Genomic DNA, 14,347 nt, shown 5'->3' with positions numbered 1-14,347 from the left:
TTTGAAGCCTTTGGGCTCTCTTTTAGTTGTTTAAAAACAAGTTTGTTTTATTTCATTTATATTTACAATAGTAAATTAAAAACCACTCGTCATGGCGGACGAGTGGCAAGTAGTCCGCTACGGAAGGCGACGCCATCGTCCCTTCCTTGAGAACCCAGACAGGGATCGGGGGTTCTCCCGTGGGATGGCCCGTGCACCTTCCTTCTACCCTCGTAGGAGGAATCAATTCCCCTACCCTAACCCTAACCCTAACCCCTAACCCTAACCCCCCCTAACCCCCCCTAACCCCCTAACCCTAACCCTAACCCCTAACCCTAACCCCTAACCCTATGACACAGTGCTCCAAAGGCCTGGTTCTGCTGCCTCCTCCTCCACCCACCTGCTGCAGACGCTTCTGTGAAGGGAAACTGCTACATGTTATGTCACCGATCCCTGCCATGCTGCGTGTCGAACGACCCGGCAGGGCCTGCTGAGTACAGTGGTGGTGGACCCAGGCCCTCTGCACCTTCCTTTCTCCGACTGGGACCCTTTTGTCCCATCCTTTTTGGTCCGATTCGCCATATCTCCAGAACCGAAGAAGCCATCGGCGTGGCCTCTTCGCCACAGCGTCCGGCACCCACCAAAACCCCCACCTAGACACCAACATCAGCCCTCTACACCTCTTACTTTTTCAGTTATTCCACTTTTGTCCCATCCTCTCCTGGCTTTTTCCCCATAACCTATCATTTAAGCCTCATCATACCTGCCGTGGGCCACTGGAGGGAGACAAATCACCATGCACTAAAATTCAAATTTTGCACTGCAAACCTCACAGTGTCTGTGTCTGTGTGTGTGTGTGTGTGTGTGTGTGTGTGTGTGCGCGCGCTTTGGTGTGTGTGTGTGTGTGTGTGCGCGCTTTGGTGTGTGTGCTTTGGTGTGTGTGTGTGTGTGTGTGTGTGACAGAGAGAGAGAGAGAGAGAGTGACACTTGCTGTGTATTTAAGAAACAAACGCTCAAAGAAACCAAACAGAATGACACAGGCAGAAAGACACTGTTTTATTTTGGTAACCAATGATGCATTTCTTATCCCCTTGTACAGGGCCTTTTATGACAGGAACAGGAACCACAGAGCGTCAGCCGCACACATCGAAGCTGCACAGGGCACACGCGGCACCACGCAGAATAAATGACGTTCCTGGGCCAAGGCCGAAGCCCAGCCACCCGCTGCCTCCTCGCCGCCTCCTCCTGGGACCTTCAAGGACCACCCACCAGCCACTGGTACACATTCCAATCTTACACAATGGCCCCAGCATCACAGGGCATCTCCTGACATTAAAATCTATCCTGATTTCTGTTGTTTTTCCCTCATCTCTGAGCCGCTGAGTGTGAGTGTGTGTGTGTGTGTGTGTGTGTGTGTGTGTGTGTGTGTGTGTGTGTGTGTCTCTCTCTCTTTTACACAAAAAACACATGTCAGTTGTTAAGGAAAATGTTATAAAACACTTCTTCAGTAAAGACTCAGAGAAGAGAAACACACAGAACTTCTTGCTAGCAAGGGCAGCCTCCACTCTAAGAGACTCCAGTGAGAGAACTGCCCCGGTCTTTATTTTATACTCCATTGAGCGTGTGTGTGTGCGTGTGTGTGTGTGTGTGTGTGTGTTGACAGAGAGAGAGAGAGAGAGACAGAGAGAGAGAGAGAGAGGGAGAGATACAAAGGAATGTAATTCAAATTTTGCACTTCAGACCTTACAGTGTGTGTGTGTGTGTGTGTGTGTGTGTGTGTGTCTGTCTTTTACACAAAAAATGCACTTGCAACAACTTTAATATGGAATGTACTGGACTTCCCAGCTAGGCGCCCTCCTGTGGATGACAGGTGCAATTGATTGTCAAAAGCAGATATCTAACAGCTTCTGACACTTTGTACCGCATTGAGCCAGCAGAGGGAGCCCCCCTGGTTCAATCCCAGTTGCACAGCAGTTGTGACCAGCTTCTGTCTGTGTGCTTTGGTGTGTGTGAGTGTGTGTGTGTGTGTGTGTGTTGACAGAGAGAGAGAGAGAGAGACAGAGAGAGAGAGAGAGAGAGAGAGAGAGAGAGGGAGAGATACAAAGGAATGTAATTCAAATTTTGCACTTCAGACCTTACTGTGTGTGTGTGTGTGTGTGTGTGTGTGTGTGTGTGTGTGTGTGTCTGTCTTTTACACAAAAAATGCACTTGCAACAACTTTAATATGGAATGTACTGGACTTCCCAGCTAGGCGCCCTCCTGTGGACGACAGGTGCAATCCCAGTTGCACAGCACTTGACCAGCTTCTGTGTGTGTGTGTGTGTGTGTGACAGACAGACAGACAGACAGACAGAGAGGGAGATTCAAAGCATCAGGACCAGGAGATGACACAGTGCTCCAAAGGCCTGGTTCTGCTGCCTCCTCCTCCACCCACCTGCTGCAGACGCTTCTGTGAAGGGAAACTGCTACATGTTATGTCACCGATCCCTGCCATGCTGCGTGTCGAACGACCCGGCAGGGCCTGCTGAGTACAGTGGTGGTGGAATCGGCCCGATCGGACACTCCTATCTGCCACTTTGACCTTTTTATTCCGTCAAATTTGGACCCATTTACACCAAGTCCAGAACCGTTGGTGCTATCGACATGGGGTCTTCACCAGGGTGTCCGGAGCACCCCGAAACCCCCCCGTAGACACCACTTTCATCCCTCTACGACACTTACTTTCCCAGTTATTCCATTTTATTCCGTCAAGCTCTGGCTATTACCCCCTAACCTAACCAACCCTCATCATACCTGCATTTGTCCACTGGAGGGAGACAAAAACACCAAGCTCTGAGATTCAAATTTTGAACTGCAGACCTCACAGTGTGTGTGTGTGTGTGTGTGTGTGTGTGTGTGTGTGTGTGTGTGTGTGTGTGTGACAGAGAGAGAGAGAGAGTGACACTTGCTGTGTATTTAAGAAACAAACGCTCAAAGAAACCAAACAGAATGACACAGGCAGAAAGACACTGTTTTATTTTGGTAACCAATGATGCATTTCTTCTTCCCTTGTACAGTACACCCTGAAGCCGTGTGTGGACCAGGAGATCAGCAGAACAGGAACCACAGAGCGTCAGCGGCAGACATCCAAGCTGCACAGGGCACACGCAGCACCACGCAGAATAAATGACGTCCCTGATCCACAGCTCAAGCCCAGCCACCCGCTGCCTCCTCGCCGCCTCCTCCTGGGACCTTCAAGGACCACCCACCAGCCACTGGTACACATTCCAATCTTACACAATGGCCCCAGCATCACAGGGCATCTCCTGACATTAAAATCTATCCTGATTTCTGTTGTTTTTCCCTCATCTCTGAGCCGCTGAGTGTGAGTGTGTGTGTGTGTGTGTGTGTGTGTGTGTGTGTGTGTCTCTCTCTCTTTTACACAAAAAACACATGTCAGTTGTTAAGGAAAATGTTATAAAACACTTCTTCAGTAAAGACTCAGAGAAGAGAAACACACAGAACTTCTTGCTAGCAAGGGCAGCCTCCACTCTAAGAGACTCCAGTGAGAGAACTGCCCCGGTCTTTATTTTATACTCCATTGAGCGTGTGTGTGTGCGTGTGTGTGTGTGTGTGTGTGTTGACAGAGAGACAGAGAGAGAGAGAGAGAGAGAGGGAGAGATACAAAGGAATGTAATTCAAATTTTGCACTTCAGACCTTACAGTGTGTGTGTGTGTGTGTGTGTGTGTGTGTGTGTGTGTGTGTGTGTGTGTGTGTGTTGACAGAGAGAGAGAGAGAGAGAGAGAGACAGAGAGAGAGAGAGAGAGAGAGAGGGAGAGATACAAAGGAATGTAATTCAAATTTTGCACTTCAGACCTTACAGTGTGTGTGTGTGTGTGTGTGTGTGTGTGTGTGTCTGTCTTTTACACAAAAAATGCACTTGCAACAACTTTAATATGGAATGTACTGGACTTCCCAGCTAGGCGCCCTCCTGTGGATGACAGGTGCAATTGATTGTCAAAAGCAGATATCTAACAGCTTCTGACACTTTGTACCGCATTGAGCCAGCAGAGGGAGCCCCCCTGGTTCAATCCCAGTTGCACAGCAGTTGTGACCAGCTTCTGTCTGTGTGCTTTGGTGTGTGTGAGTGTGTGTGTGTGTGTGTGTGTTGACAGAGAGAGAGAGAGAGAGACAGAGAGAGAGAGAGAGAGAGAGAGAGAGAGAGAGGGAGAGATACAAAGGAATGTAATTCAAATTTTGCACTTCAGACCTTACTGTGTGTGTGTGTGTGTGTGTGTGTGTGTGTGTGTGTGTGTGTGTCTGTCTTTTACACAAAAAATGCACTTGCAACAACTTTAATATGGAATGTACTGGACTTCCCAGCTAGGCGCCCTCCTGTGGACGACAGGTGCAATCCCAGTTGCACAGCACTTGACCAGCTTCTGTGTGTGTGTGTGTGTGTGTGACAGACAGACAGACAGACAGACAGAGAGGGAGATTCAAAGCATCAGGACCAGGAGATGACACAGTGCTCCAAAGGCCTGGTTCTGCTGCCTCCTCCTCCACCCACCTGCTGCAGACGCTTCTGTGAAGGGAAACTGCTACATGTTATGTCACCGATCCCTGCCATGCTGCGTGTCGAACGACCCGGCAGGGCCTGCTGAGTACAGTGGTGGTGGAATCGGCCCGATCGGACACTCCTATCTGCCACTTTGACCTTTTTATTCCGTCAAATTTGGACCCATTTACACCAAGTCCAGAACCGTTGGTGCTATCGACATGGGGTCTTCACCAGGGTGTCCGGAGCACCCCGAAACCCCCCCGTAGACACCACTTTCATCCCTCTACGACACTTACTTTCCCAGTTATTCCATTTTATTCCGTCAAGCTCTGGCTATTACCCCCTAACCTAACCAACCCTCATCATACCTGCATTTGTCCACTGGAGGGAGACAAAAACACCAAGCTCTGAGATTCAAATTTTGAACTGCAGACCTCACTGTGTGTGTGTGTGTGTGTGTGTGTGTGTGTGTGTGTGTGTGTGTGTGTGTGTGTGTGTGTGTGTGTGTGACAGAGAGAGAGAGAGAGTGACACTTGCTGTGTATTTAAGAAACAAACGCTCAAAGAAACCAAACAGAATGACACAGGCAGAAAGACACTGTTTTATTTTGGTAACCAATGATGCATTTCTTCTCCCCTTGTACAGTACACCCTGAAGCCGTGTGTGGACCAGGAGATCAGCAGAACAGGAACCACAGAGCGTCAGCGGCAGACATCCAAGCTGCACAGGGCACACGCAGCACCACGCAGAATAAATGACGTCCCTGATCCACAGCTCAAGCCCAGCCACCCGCTGCCTCCTCGCCGCCTCCTCCCGGGACCTTCAAGGACCACCCACCAGCCACTGGTACACATTCCAATCTTACACAATGGCCCCAGCATCACAGGGCATCTCCTGACATTAAAATCTATCCTGATTTCTGTTGTTTTTCCCTCATCTCTGAGCCGCTGAGTGTGAGTGTGTGTGTGTGTGTGTGTGTGTGTGTGTGTGTGTGTGTGTGTGTGTGTGTGTGTGTGTCTCTCTCTTTTACACAAAAAACACATGTCAGTTGTTAAGGAAAATGTTATAAAACACTTCTTCAGTAAAGACTCAGAGAAGAGAAACACACAGAACTTCTTGCTAGCAAGGGCAGCCTCCACTCTAAGAGACTCCAGTGAGAGAACTGCCCCGGTCTTTATTTTATATTCCATTGAGCGTGTGTGTGTGCGTGTGTGTGTGTGTGTGTGTGTTGACAGAGAGAGAGAGAGAGAGACAGAGAGAGAGAGAGAGAGGGAGAGATACAAAGGAATGTAATTCAAATTTTGCACTTCAGACCTTACAGTGTGTGTGTGTGTGTGTGTGTGTGTGTGTGTGTGTGTGTGTGTGTGTGTGTGTGTGTGTGTTGACAGAGAGAGAGAGAGAGAGAGAGAGACAGAGAGAGAGAGAGAGAGAGGGAGAGATACAAAGGAATGTAATTCAAATTTTGCACTTCAGACCTTACAGTGTGTGTGTGTGTGTGTGTGTGTGTGTGTGTCTGTCTTTTACACAAAAAATGCACTTGCAACAACTTTAATATGGAATGTACTGGACTTCCCAGCTAGGCGCCCTCCTGTGGATGACAGGTGCAATTGATTGTCAAAAGCAGATATCTAACAGCTTCTGACACTTTGTACCGCATTGAGCCAGCAGAGGGAGCCCCCCTGGTTCAATCCCAGTTGCACAGCAGTTGTGACCAGCTTCTGTCTGTGTGCTTTGGTGTGTGTGAGTGTGTGTGTGTGTGTGTGTGTTGACAGAGAGAGAGAGAGAGAGACAGAGAGAGAGAGAGAGAGAGAGAGAGGGAGAGATACAAAGGAATGTAATTCAAATTTTGCACTTCAGACCTTACTGTGTGTGTGTGTGTGTGTGTGTGTGTGTGTGTCTGTCTTTTACACAAAAAATGCACTTGCAACAACTTTAATATGGAATGTACTGGACTTCCCAGCTAGGCGCCCTCCTGTGGACGACAGGTGCAATCCCAGTTGCACAGCACTTGACCAGCTTCTGTGTGTGTGTGTGTGTGTGTGTGTGTGTGTGTGTGTGTGTGTGTGTGTGTGTGTGTGACAGACAGACAGACAGACAGACAGAGAGGGAGATTCAAAGCATCAGGACCAGGAGATGACACAGTGCTCCAAAGGCCTGGTTCTGCTGCCTCCTCCTCCACCCACCTGCTGCAGACGCTTCTGTGAAGGGAAACTGCTACATGTTATGTCACCGATCCCTGCCATGCTGCGTGTCGAACGACCCGGCAGGGCCTGCTGAGTACAGTGGTGGTGGACCCAGGCCCTCTGCACCTTCCTTTCTCCGACTGGGACCGTTTTGTCCCATCCTTTTTGGTCCGATTCGCCATATCTCCAGAACCGAAGAAGCCATCGGCGTGGCCTCTTCGCCACAGCGTCCGGCACCCACCAAAACCCCCACCTAGACACCAACATCAGCCCTCTACACCTCTTACTTTTTCAGTTATTCCACTTTTGTCCCATCCTCTCCTGGCTTTTTCCCCATAACCTATCATTTAAGCCTCATCATACCTGCCGTGGGCCACTGGAGGGAGACAAATCACCATGCACTAAAATTCAAATTTTGCACTGCAAACCTCACAGTGTCTGTGTCTGTGTGTGTGTGTGTGTGTGTGTGTGTGTGCGCGCGCTTTGGTGTGTGTGTGTGTGTGTGTGCGCGCTTTGGTGTGTGTGCTTTGGTGTGTGTGTGTGTGTGTGTGTGTGACAGAGAGAGAGAGAGAGAGAGTGACACTTGCTGTGTATTTAAGAAACAAACGCTCAAAGAAACCAAACAGAATGACACAGGCAGAAAGACACTGTTTTATTTTGGTAACCAATGATGCATTTCTTATCCCCTTGTACAGGGCCTTTTATGACAGGAACAGGAACCACAGAGCGTCAGCCGCACACATCGAAGCTGCACAGGGCACACGCGGCACCACGCAGAATAAATGACGTTCCTGGGCCAAGGCCGAAGCCCAGCCACCCGCTGCCTCCTCGCCGCCTCCTCCTGGGACCTTCAAGGACCACCCACCAGCCACTGGTACACATTCCAATCTTACACAATGGCCCCAGCATCACAGGGCATCTCCTGACATTAAAATCTATCCTGATTTCTGTTGTTTTTCCCTCATCTCTGAGCCGCTGAGTGTGAGTGTGTGTGTGTGTGTGTGTGTGTGTGTGTGTGGTGTGTGTGTGTGTGTGTGTGTCTCTCTCTCTTTTACACAAAAAACACATGTCAGTTGTTAAGGAAAATGTTATAAAACACTTCTTCAGTAAAGACTCAGAGAAGAGAAACACACAGAACTTCTTGCTAGCAAGGGCAGCCTCCACTCTAAGAGACTCCAGTGAGAGAACTGCCCCGGTCTTTATTTTATACTCCATTGAGCGTGTGTGTGTGCGTGTGTGTGTGTGTGTGTGTGTGTTGACAGAGAGAGAGAGAGAGAGACAGAGAGAGAGAGAGAGAGGGAGAGATACAAAGGAATGTAATTCAAATTTTGCACTTCAGACCTTACAGTGTGTGTGTGTGTGTGTGTGTGTGTGTGTGTGTGTGTGTGTGTGTGTGTGTGTGTGTGTGTGTGTGTGTGTGTTGACAGAGAGAGAGAGAGAGAGAGAGAGACAGAGAGAGAGAGAGAGAGAGAGAGGGAGAGATACAAAGGAATGTAATTCAAATTTTGCACTTCAGACCTTACAGTGTGTGTGTGTGTGTGTGTGTGTGTGTGTGTGTCTGTCTTTTACACAAAAAATGCACTTGCAACAACTTTAATATGGAATGTACTGGACTTCCCAGCTAGGCGCCCTCCTGTGGATGACAGGTGCAATTGATTGTCAAAAGCAGATATCTAACAGCTTCTGACACTTTGTACCGCATTGAGCCAGCAGAGGGAGCCCCCCTGGTTCAATCCCAGTTGCACAGCAGTTGTGACCAGCTTCTGTCTGTGTGCTTTGGTGTGTGTGAGTGTGTGTGTGTGTGTGTGTGTTGACAGAGAGAGAGAGAGAGAGACAGAGAGAGAGAGAGAGAGAGAGAGAGAGAGAGAGGGAGAGATACAAAGGAATGTAATTCAAATTTTGCACTTCAGACCTTACTGTGTGTGTGTGTGTGTGTGTGTGTGTGTGTGTGTGTGTGTGTGTCTGTCTTTTACACAAAAAATGCACTTGCAACAACTTTAATATGGAATGTACTGGACTTCCCAGCTAGGCGCCCTCCTGTGGACGACAGGTGCAATCCCAGTTGCACAGCACTTGACCAGCTTCTGTGTGTGTGTGTGTGTGTGTGACAGACAGACAGACAGACAGACAGAGAGGGAGATTCAAAGCATCAGGACCAGGAGATGACACAGTGCTCCAAAGGCCTGGTTCTGCTGCCTCCTCCTCCACCCACCTGCTGCAGACGCTTCTGTGAAGGGAAACTGCTACATGTTATGTCACCGATCCCTGCCATGCTGCGTGTCGAACGACCCGGCAGGGCCTGCTGAGTACAGTGGTGGTGGAATCGGCCCGATCGGACACTCCTATCTGCCACTTTGACCTTTTTATTCCGTCAAATTTGGACCCATTTACACCAAGTCCAGAACCGTTGGTGCTATCGACATGGGGTCTTCACCAGGGTGTCCGGAGCACCCCGAAACCCCCCCGTAGACACCACTTTCATCCCTCTACGACACTTACTTTCCCAGTTATTCCATTTTATTCCGTCAAGCTCTGGCTATTACCCCCTAACCTAACCAACCCTCATCATACCTGCATTTGTCCACTGGAGGGAGACAAAAACACCAAGCTCTGAGATTCAAATTTTGAACTGCAGACCTCACAGTGTGTGTGTGTGTGTGTGTGTGTGTGTGTGTGTGTGTGTGTGTGTGTGTGTGTGTGTGTGTGTGTGTGTGTGTGTGTGACAGAGAGAGAGAGAGAGTGACACTTGCTGTGTATTTAAGAAACAAACGCTCAAAGAAACCAAACAGAATGACACAGGCAGAAAGACACTGTTTTATTTTGGTAACCAATGATGCATTTCTTCTTCCCTTGTACAGTACACCCTGAAGCCGTGTGTGGACCAGGAGATCAGCAGAACAGGAACCACAGAGCGTCAGCGGCAGACATCCAAGCTGCACAGGGCACACGCAGCACCACGCAGAATAAATGACGTCCCTGATCCACAGCTCAAGCCCAGCCACCCGCTGCCTCCTCGCCGCCTCCTCCCGGGACCTTCAAGGACCACCCACCAGCCACTGGTACACATTCCAATCTTACACAATGGCCCCAGCATCACAGGGCATCTCCTGACATTAAAATCTATCCTGATTTCTGTTGTTTTTCCCTCATCTCTGAGCCGCTGAGTGTGAGTGTGTGTGTGTGTGTGTGTGTGTGTGTGTGTGTGTGTGTGTGTGTGTGTGTGTGTGTGTGTCTCTCTCTTTTACACAAAAAACACATGTCAGTTGTTAAGGAAAATGTTATAAAACACTTCTTCAGTAAAGACTCAGAGAAGAGAAACACACAGAACTTCTTGCTAGCAAGGGCAGCCTCCACTCTAAGAGACTCCAGTGAGAGAACTGCCCCGGTCTTTATTTTATACTCCATTGAGCGTGTGTGTGTGCGTGTGTGTGTGTGTGTGTGTGTTGACAGAGAGAGAGAGAGAGAGACAGAGAGAGAGAGAGAGAGGGAGAGATACAAAGGAATGTAATTCAAATTTTGCACTTCAGACCTTACAGTGTGTGTGTGTGTGTGTGTGTGTGTGTGTGTGTGTGTGTGTGTGTGTGTGTGTGTTGACAGAGAGAGAGAGAGAGAGAGAGAGACAGAGAGAGAGAGAGAGAGAGAGAGAGAGGGAGAGATACAAAGGAATGTAATTCAAATTTTGCACTTCAGACCTTACAGTGTGTGTGTGTGTGTGTGTGTGTGTGTGTGTCTGTCTTTTACACAAAAAATGCACTTGCAACAACTTTAATATGGAATGTACTGGACTTCCCAGCTAGGCGCCCTCCTGTGGATGACAGGTGCAATTGATTGTCAAAAGCAGATATCTAACAGCTTCTGACACTTTGTACCGCATTGAGCCAGCAGAGGGAGCCCCCCTGGTTCAATCCCAGTTGCACAGCAGTTGTGACCAGCTTCTGTCTGTGTGCTTTGGTGTGTGTGAGTGTGTGTGTGTGTGTGTGTGTTGACAGAGAGAGAGAGAGAGAGACAGAGAGAGAGAGAGAGAGAGAGAGAGGGAGAGATACAAAGGAATGTAATTCAAATTTTGCACTTCAGACCTTACTGTGTGTGTGTGTGTGTGTGTGTGTGTGTGTGTGTGTCTGTCTTTTACACAAAAAATGCACTTGCAACAACTTTAATATGGAATGTACTGGACTTCCCAGCTAGGCGCCCTCCTGTGGACGACAGGTGCAATCCCAGTTGCACAGCACTTGACCAGCTTCTGTGTGTGTGTGTGTGTGTGTGTGTGTGTGTGTGTGTGTGTGTGTGTGTGTGTGTGTGACAGACAGACAGACAGACAGACAGAGAGGGAGATTCAAAGCATCAGGACCAGGAGATGACACAGTGCTCCAAAGGCCTGGTTCTGCTGCCTCCTCCTCCACCCACCTGCTGCAGACGCTTCTGTGAAGGGAAACTGCTACATGTTATGTCACCGATCCCTGCCATGCTGCGTGTCGAACGACCCGGCAGGGCCTGCTGAGTACAGTGGTGGTGGACCCAGGCCCTCTGCACCTTCCTTTCTCCGACTGGGACCGTTTTGTCCCATCCTTTTTGGTCCGATTCGCCATATCTCCAGAACCGAAGAAGCCATCGGCGTGGCCTCTTCGCCACAGCGTCCGGCACCCACCAAAACCCCCACCTAGACACCAACATCAGCCCTCTACACCTCTTACTTTTTCAGTTATTCCACTTTTGTCCCATCCTCTCCTGGCTTTTTCCCCATAACCTATCATTTAAGCCTCATCATACCTGCCGTGGGCCACTGGAGGGAGACAAATCACCATGCACTAAAATTCAAATTTTGCACTGCAAACCTCACAGTGTCTGTGTCTGTGTGTGTGTGTGTGTGTGTGTGTGTGTGTGCGCGCGCGCTTTGGTGTGTGTGTGTGTGTGTGTGCGCGCTTTGGTGTGTGTGCTTTGGTGTGTGTGTGTGTGTGTGTGTGTGACAGAGAGAGAGAGAGAGAGAGTGACACTTGCTGTGTATTTAAGAAACAAACGCTCAAAGAAACCAAACAGAATGACACAGGCAGAAAGACACTGTTTTATTTTGGTAACCAATGATGCATTTCTTATCCCCTTGTACAGGGCCTTTTATGACAGGAACAGGAACCACAGAGCGTCAGCCGCACACATCGAAGCTGCACAGGGCACACGCGGCACCACGCAGAATAAATGACGTTCCTGGGCCAAGGCCGAAGCCCAGCCACCCGCTGCCTCCTCGCCGCCTCCTCCTGGGACCTTCAAGGACCACCCACCAGCCACTGGTACACATTCCAATCTTACACAATGGCCCCAGCATCACAGGGCATCTCCTGACATTAAAATCTATCCTGATTTCTGTTGTTTTTCCCTCATCTCTGAGCCGCTGAGTGTGAGTGTGTGTGTGTGTGTGTGTGTGTGTGTGTGTGTGTGTGTCTCTCTCTCTTTTACACAAAAAACACATGTCAGTTGTTAAGGAAAATGTTATAAAACACTTCTTCAGTAAAGACTCAGAGAAGAGAAACACACAGAACTTCTTGCTAGCAAGGGCAGCCTCCACTCTAAGAGACTCCAGTGAGAGAACTGCCCCGGTCTTTATTTTATACTCCATTGAGCGTGTGTGTGTGCGTGTGTGTGTGTGTGTGTGTGTGTTGACAGAGAGAGAGAGAGAGAGACAGAGAGAGAGAGAGAGAGGGAGAGATACAAAGGAATGTAATTCAAATTTTGCACTTCAGACCTTACAGTGTGTGTGTGTGTGTGTGTGTGTGTGTGTGTGTGTGTGTGTGTGTGTGTGTGTGTGTGTGTGTGTGTGTGTGTGTTGACAGAGAGAGAGAGAGAGAGAGAGAGACAGAGAGAGAGAGAGAGAGAGAGAGGGAGAGATACAAAGGAATGTAATTCAAATTTTGCACTTCAGACCTTACAGTGTGTGTGTGTGTGTGTGTGTGTGTGTGTGTGTCTGTCTTTTACACAAAAAATGCACTTGCAACAACTTTAATATGGAATGTACTGGACTTCCCAGCTAGGCGCCCTCCTGTGGATGACAGGTGCAATTGATTGTCAAAAGCAGATATCTAACAGCTTCTGACACTTTGTACCGCATTGAGCCAGCAGAGGGAGCCCCCCTGGTTCAATCCCAGTTGCACAGCAGTTGTGACCAGCTTCTGTCTGTGTGCTTTGGTGTGTGTGAGTGTGTGTGTGTGTGTGTGTGTTGACAGAGAGAGAGAGAGAGAGACAGAGAGAGAGAGAGAGAGAGAGAGAGAGAGAGAGGGAGAGATACAAAGGAATGTAATTCAAATTTTGCACTTCAGACCTTACTGTGTGTGTGTGTGTGTGTGTGTGTGTGTGTGTGTGTGTGTGTGTCTGTCTTTTACACAAAAAATGCACTTGCAACAACTTTAATATGGAATGTACTGGACTTCCCAGCTAGGCGCCCTCCTGTGGACGACAGGTGCAATCCCAGTTGCACAGCACTTGACCAGCTTCTGTGTGTGTGTGTGTGTGTGTGACAGACAGACAGACAGACAGACAGACAGAGAGGGAGATTCAAAGCATCAGGACCAGGAGATGACACAGTGCTCCAAAGGCCTGGTTCTGCTGCCTCCTCCTCCACCCACCTGCTGCAGACGCTTCTGTGAAGGGAAACTGCTACATGTTATGTCACCGATCCCTGCCATGCTGCGTGTCGAACGACCCGGCAGGGCCTGCTGAGTACAGTGGTGGTGGACCCAGGCCCTCTGCACCTTCCTTTCTCCGACTGGGACCGTTTTGTCCCATCCTTTTTGGTCCGATTCGCCATATCTCCAGAACCGAAGAAGCCATCGGCGTGGCCTCTTCGCCACAGCGTCCGGCACCCACCAAAACCCCCACCTAGACACCAACATCAGCCCTCTACACCTCTTACTTTTTCAGTTATTCCACTTTTGTCCCATCCTCTCCTGGCTTTTTCCCCATAACCTATCATTTAAGCCTCATCATACCTGCCGTGGGCCACTGGAGGGAGACAAATCACCATGCACTAAAATTCAAATTTTGCACTGCAAACCTCACAGTGTCTGTGTCTGTGTGTGTGTGTGTGTGTGTGTGTGTGTGTGCGCGCGCGCTTTGGTGTGTGTGTGTGTGTGTGTGCGCGCTTTGGTGTGTGTGCTTTGGTGTGTGTGTGTGTGTGTGTGTGTGACAGAGAGAGAGAGAGAGAGAGTGACACTTGCTGTGTATTTAAGAAACAAACGCTCAAAGAAACCAAACAGAATGACACAGGCAGAAAGACACTGTTTTATTTTGGTAACCAATGATGCATTTCTTATCCCCTTGTACAGGGCCTTTTATGACAGGAACAGGAACCACAGAGCGTCAGCCGCACACATCGAAGCTGCACAGGGCACACGCGGCACCACGCAGAATAAATGACGTTCCTGGGCCAAGGCCGAAGCCCAGCCACCCGCTGCCTCCTCGCCGCCTCCTCCTGGGACCTTCAAGGACCACCCACCAGCCACTGGTACACATTCCAATCTTACACAATGGCCCCAGCATCACAGGGCATCTCCTGACATTAAAATCTATCCTGATTTCTGTTGTTTTTCCCTCATCTCTGAGCCGCTGAGTGTGAGTGTGTGTGTGTGTGTGTGTGTGTGTGTGTGTGTGTGTGTCTCT

The 14,347-nt window shown here is 49.2% G+C and overlaps 1 protein-coding gene across 2 annotated transcripts in view; it reads left to right on the top strand.

The window, feature by feature from the left end:
- Positions 1-399: 399 nt before the first annotated feature.
- LOC112432677 (uncharacterized) overlaps positions 400-14,347 on the top strand; it is a 41,161-nt gene continuing 27,213 nt past the window's right edge. For both annotated transcript variants that reach the window (XM_076873546.1, XM_076873547.1), the window contains exons 1-4: positions 400-1,257; positions 3,036-3,236; positions 5,166-5,366; positions 9,562-9,762. In XM_076873546.1, the coding sequence (XP_076729661.1) occupies positions 1,051-1,257; positions 3,036-3,236; positions 5,166-5,366; positions 9,562-9,762 (810 nt within the window). In that variant the 5' untranslated portion in view covers positions 400-1,050. The remainder of the gene's footprint in view (positions 1,258-3,035; positions 3,237-5,165; positions 5,367-9,561; positions 9,763-14,347) is intronic.

This window comes from Maylandia zebra, linkage group LG14, assembly GCF_041146795.1.
Source record: "Maylandia zebra isolate NMK-2024a linkage group LG14, Mzebra_GT3a, whole genome shotgun sequence".
Lineage (NCBI taxonomy): Eukaryota > Metazoa > Chordata > Actinopteri > Cichliformes > Cichlidae > Maylandia > Maylandia zebra.
The sequence above is the reverse complement of the archived record's forward strand: the minus strand, read 5'-3'. Positions and strand labels throughout refer to the sequence as shown.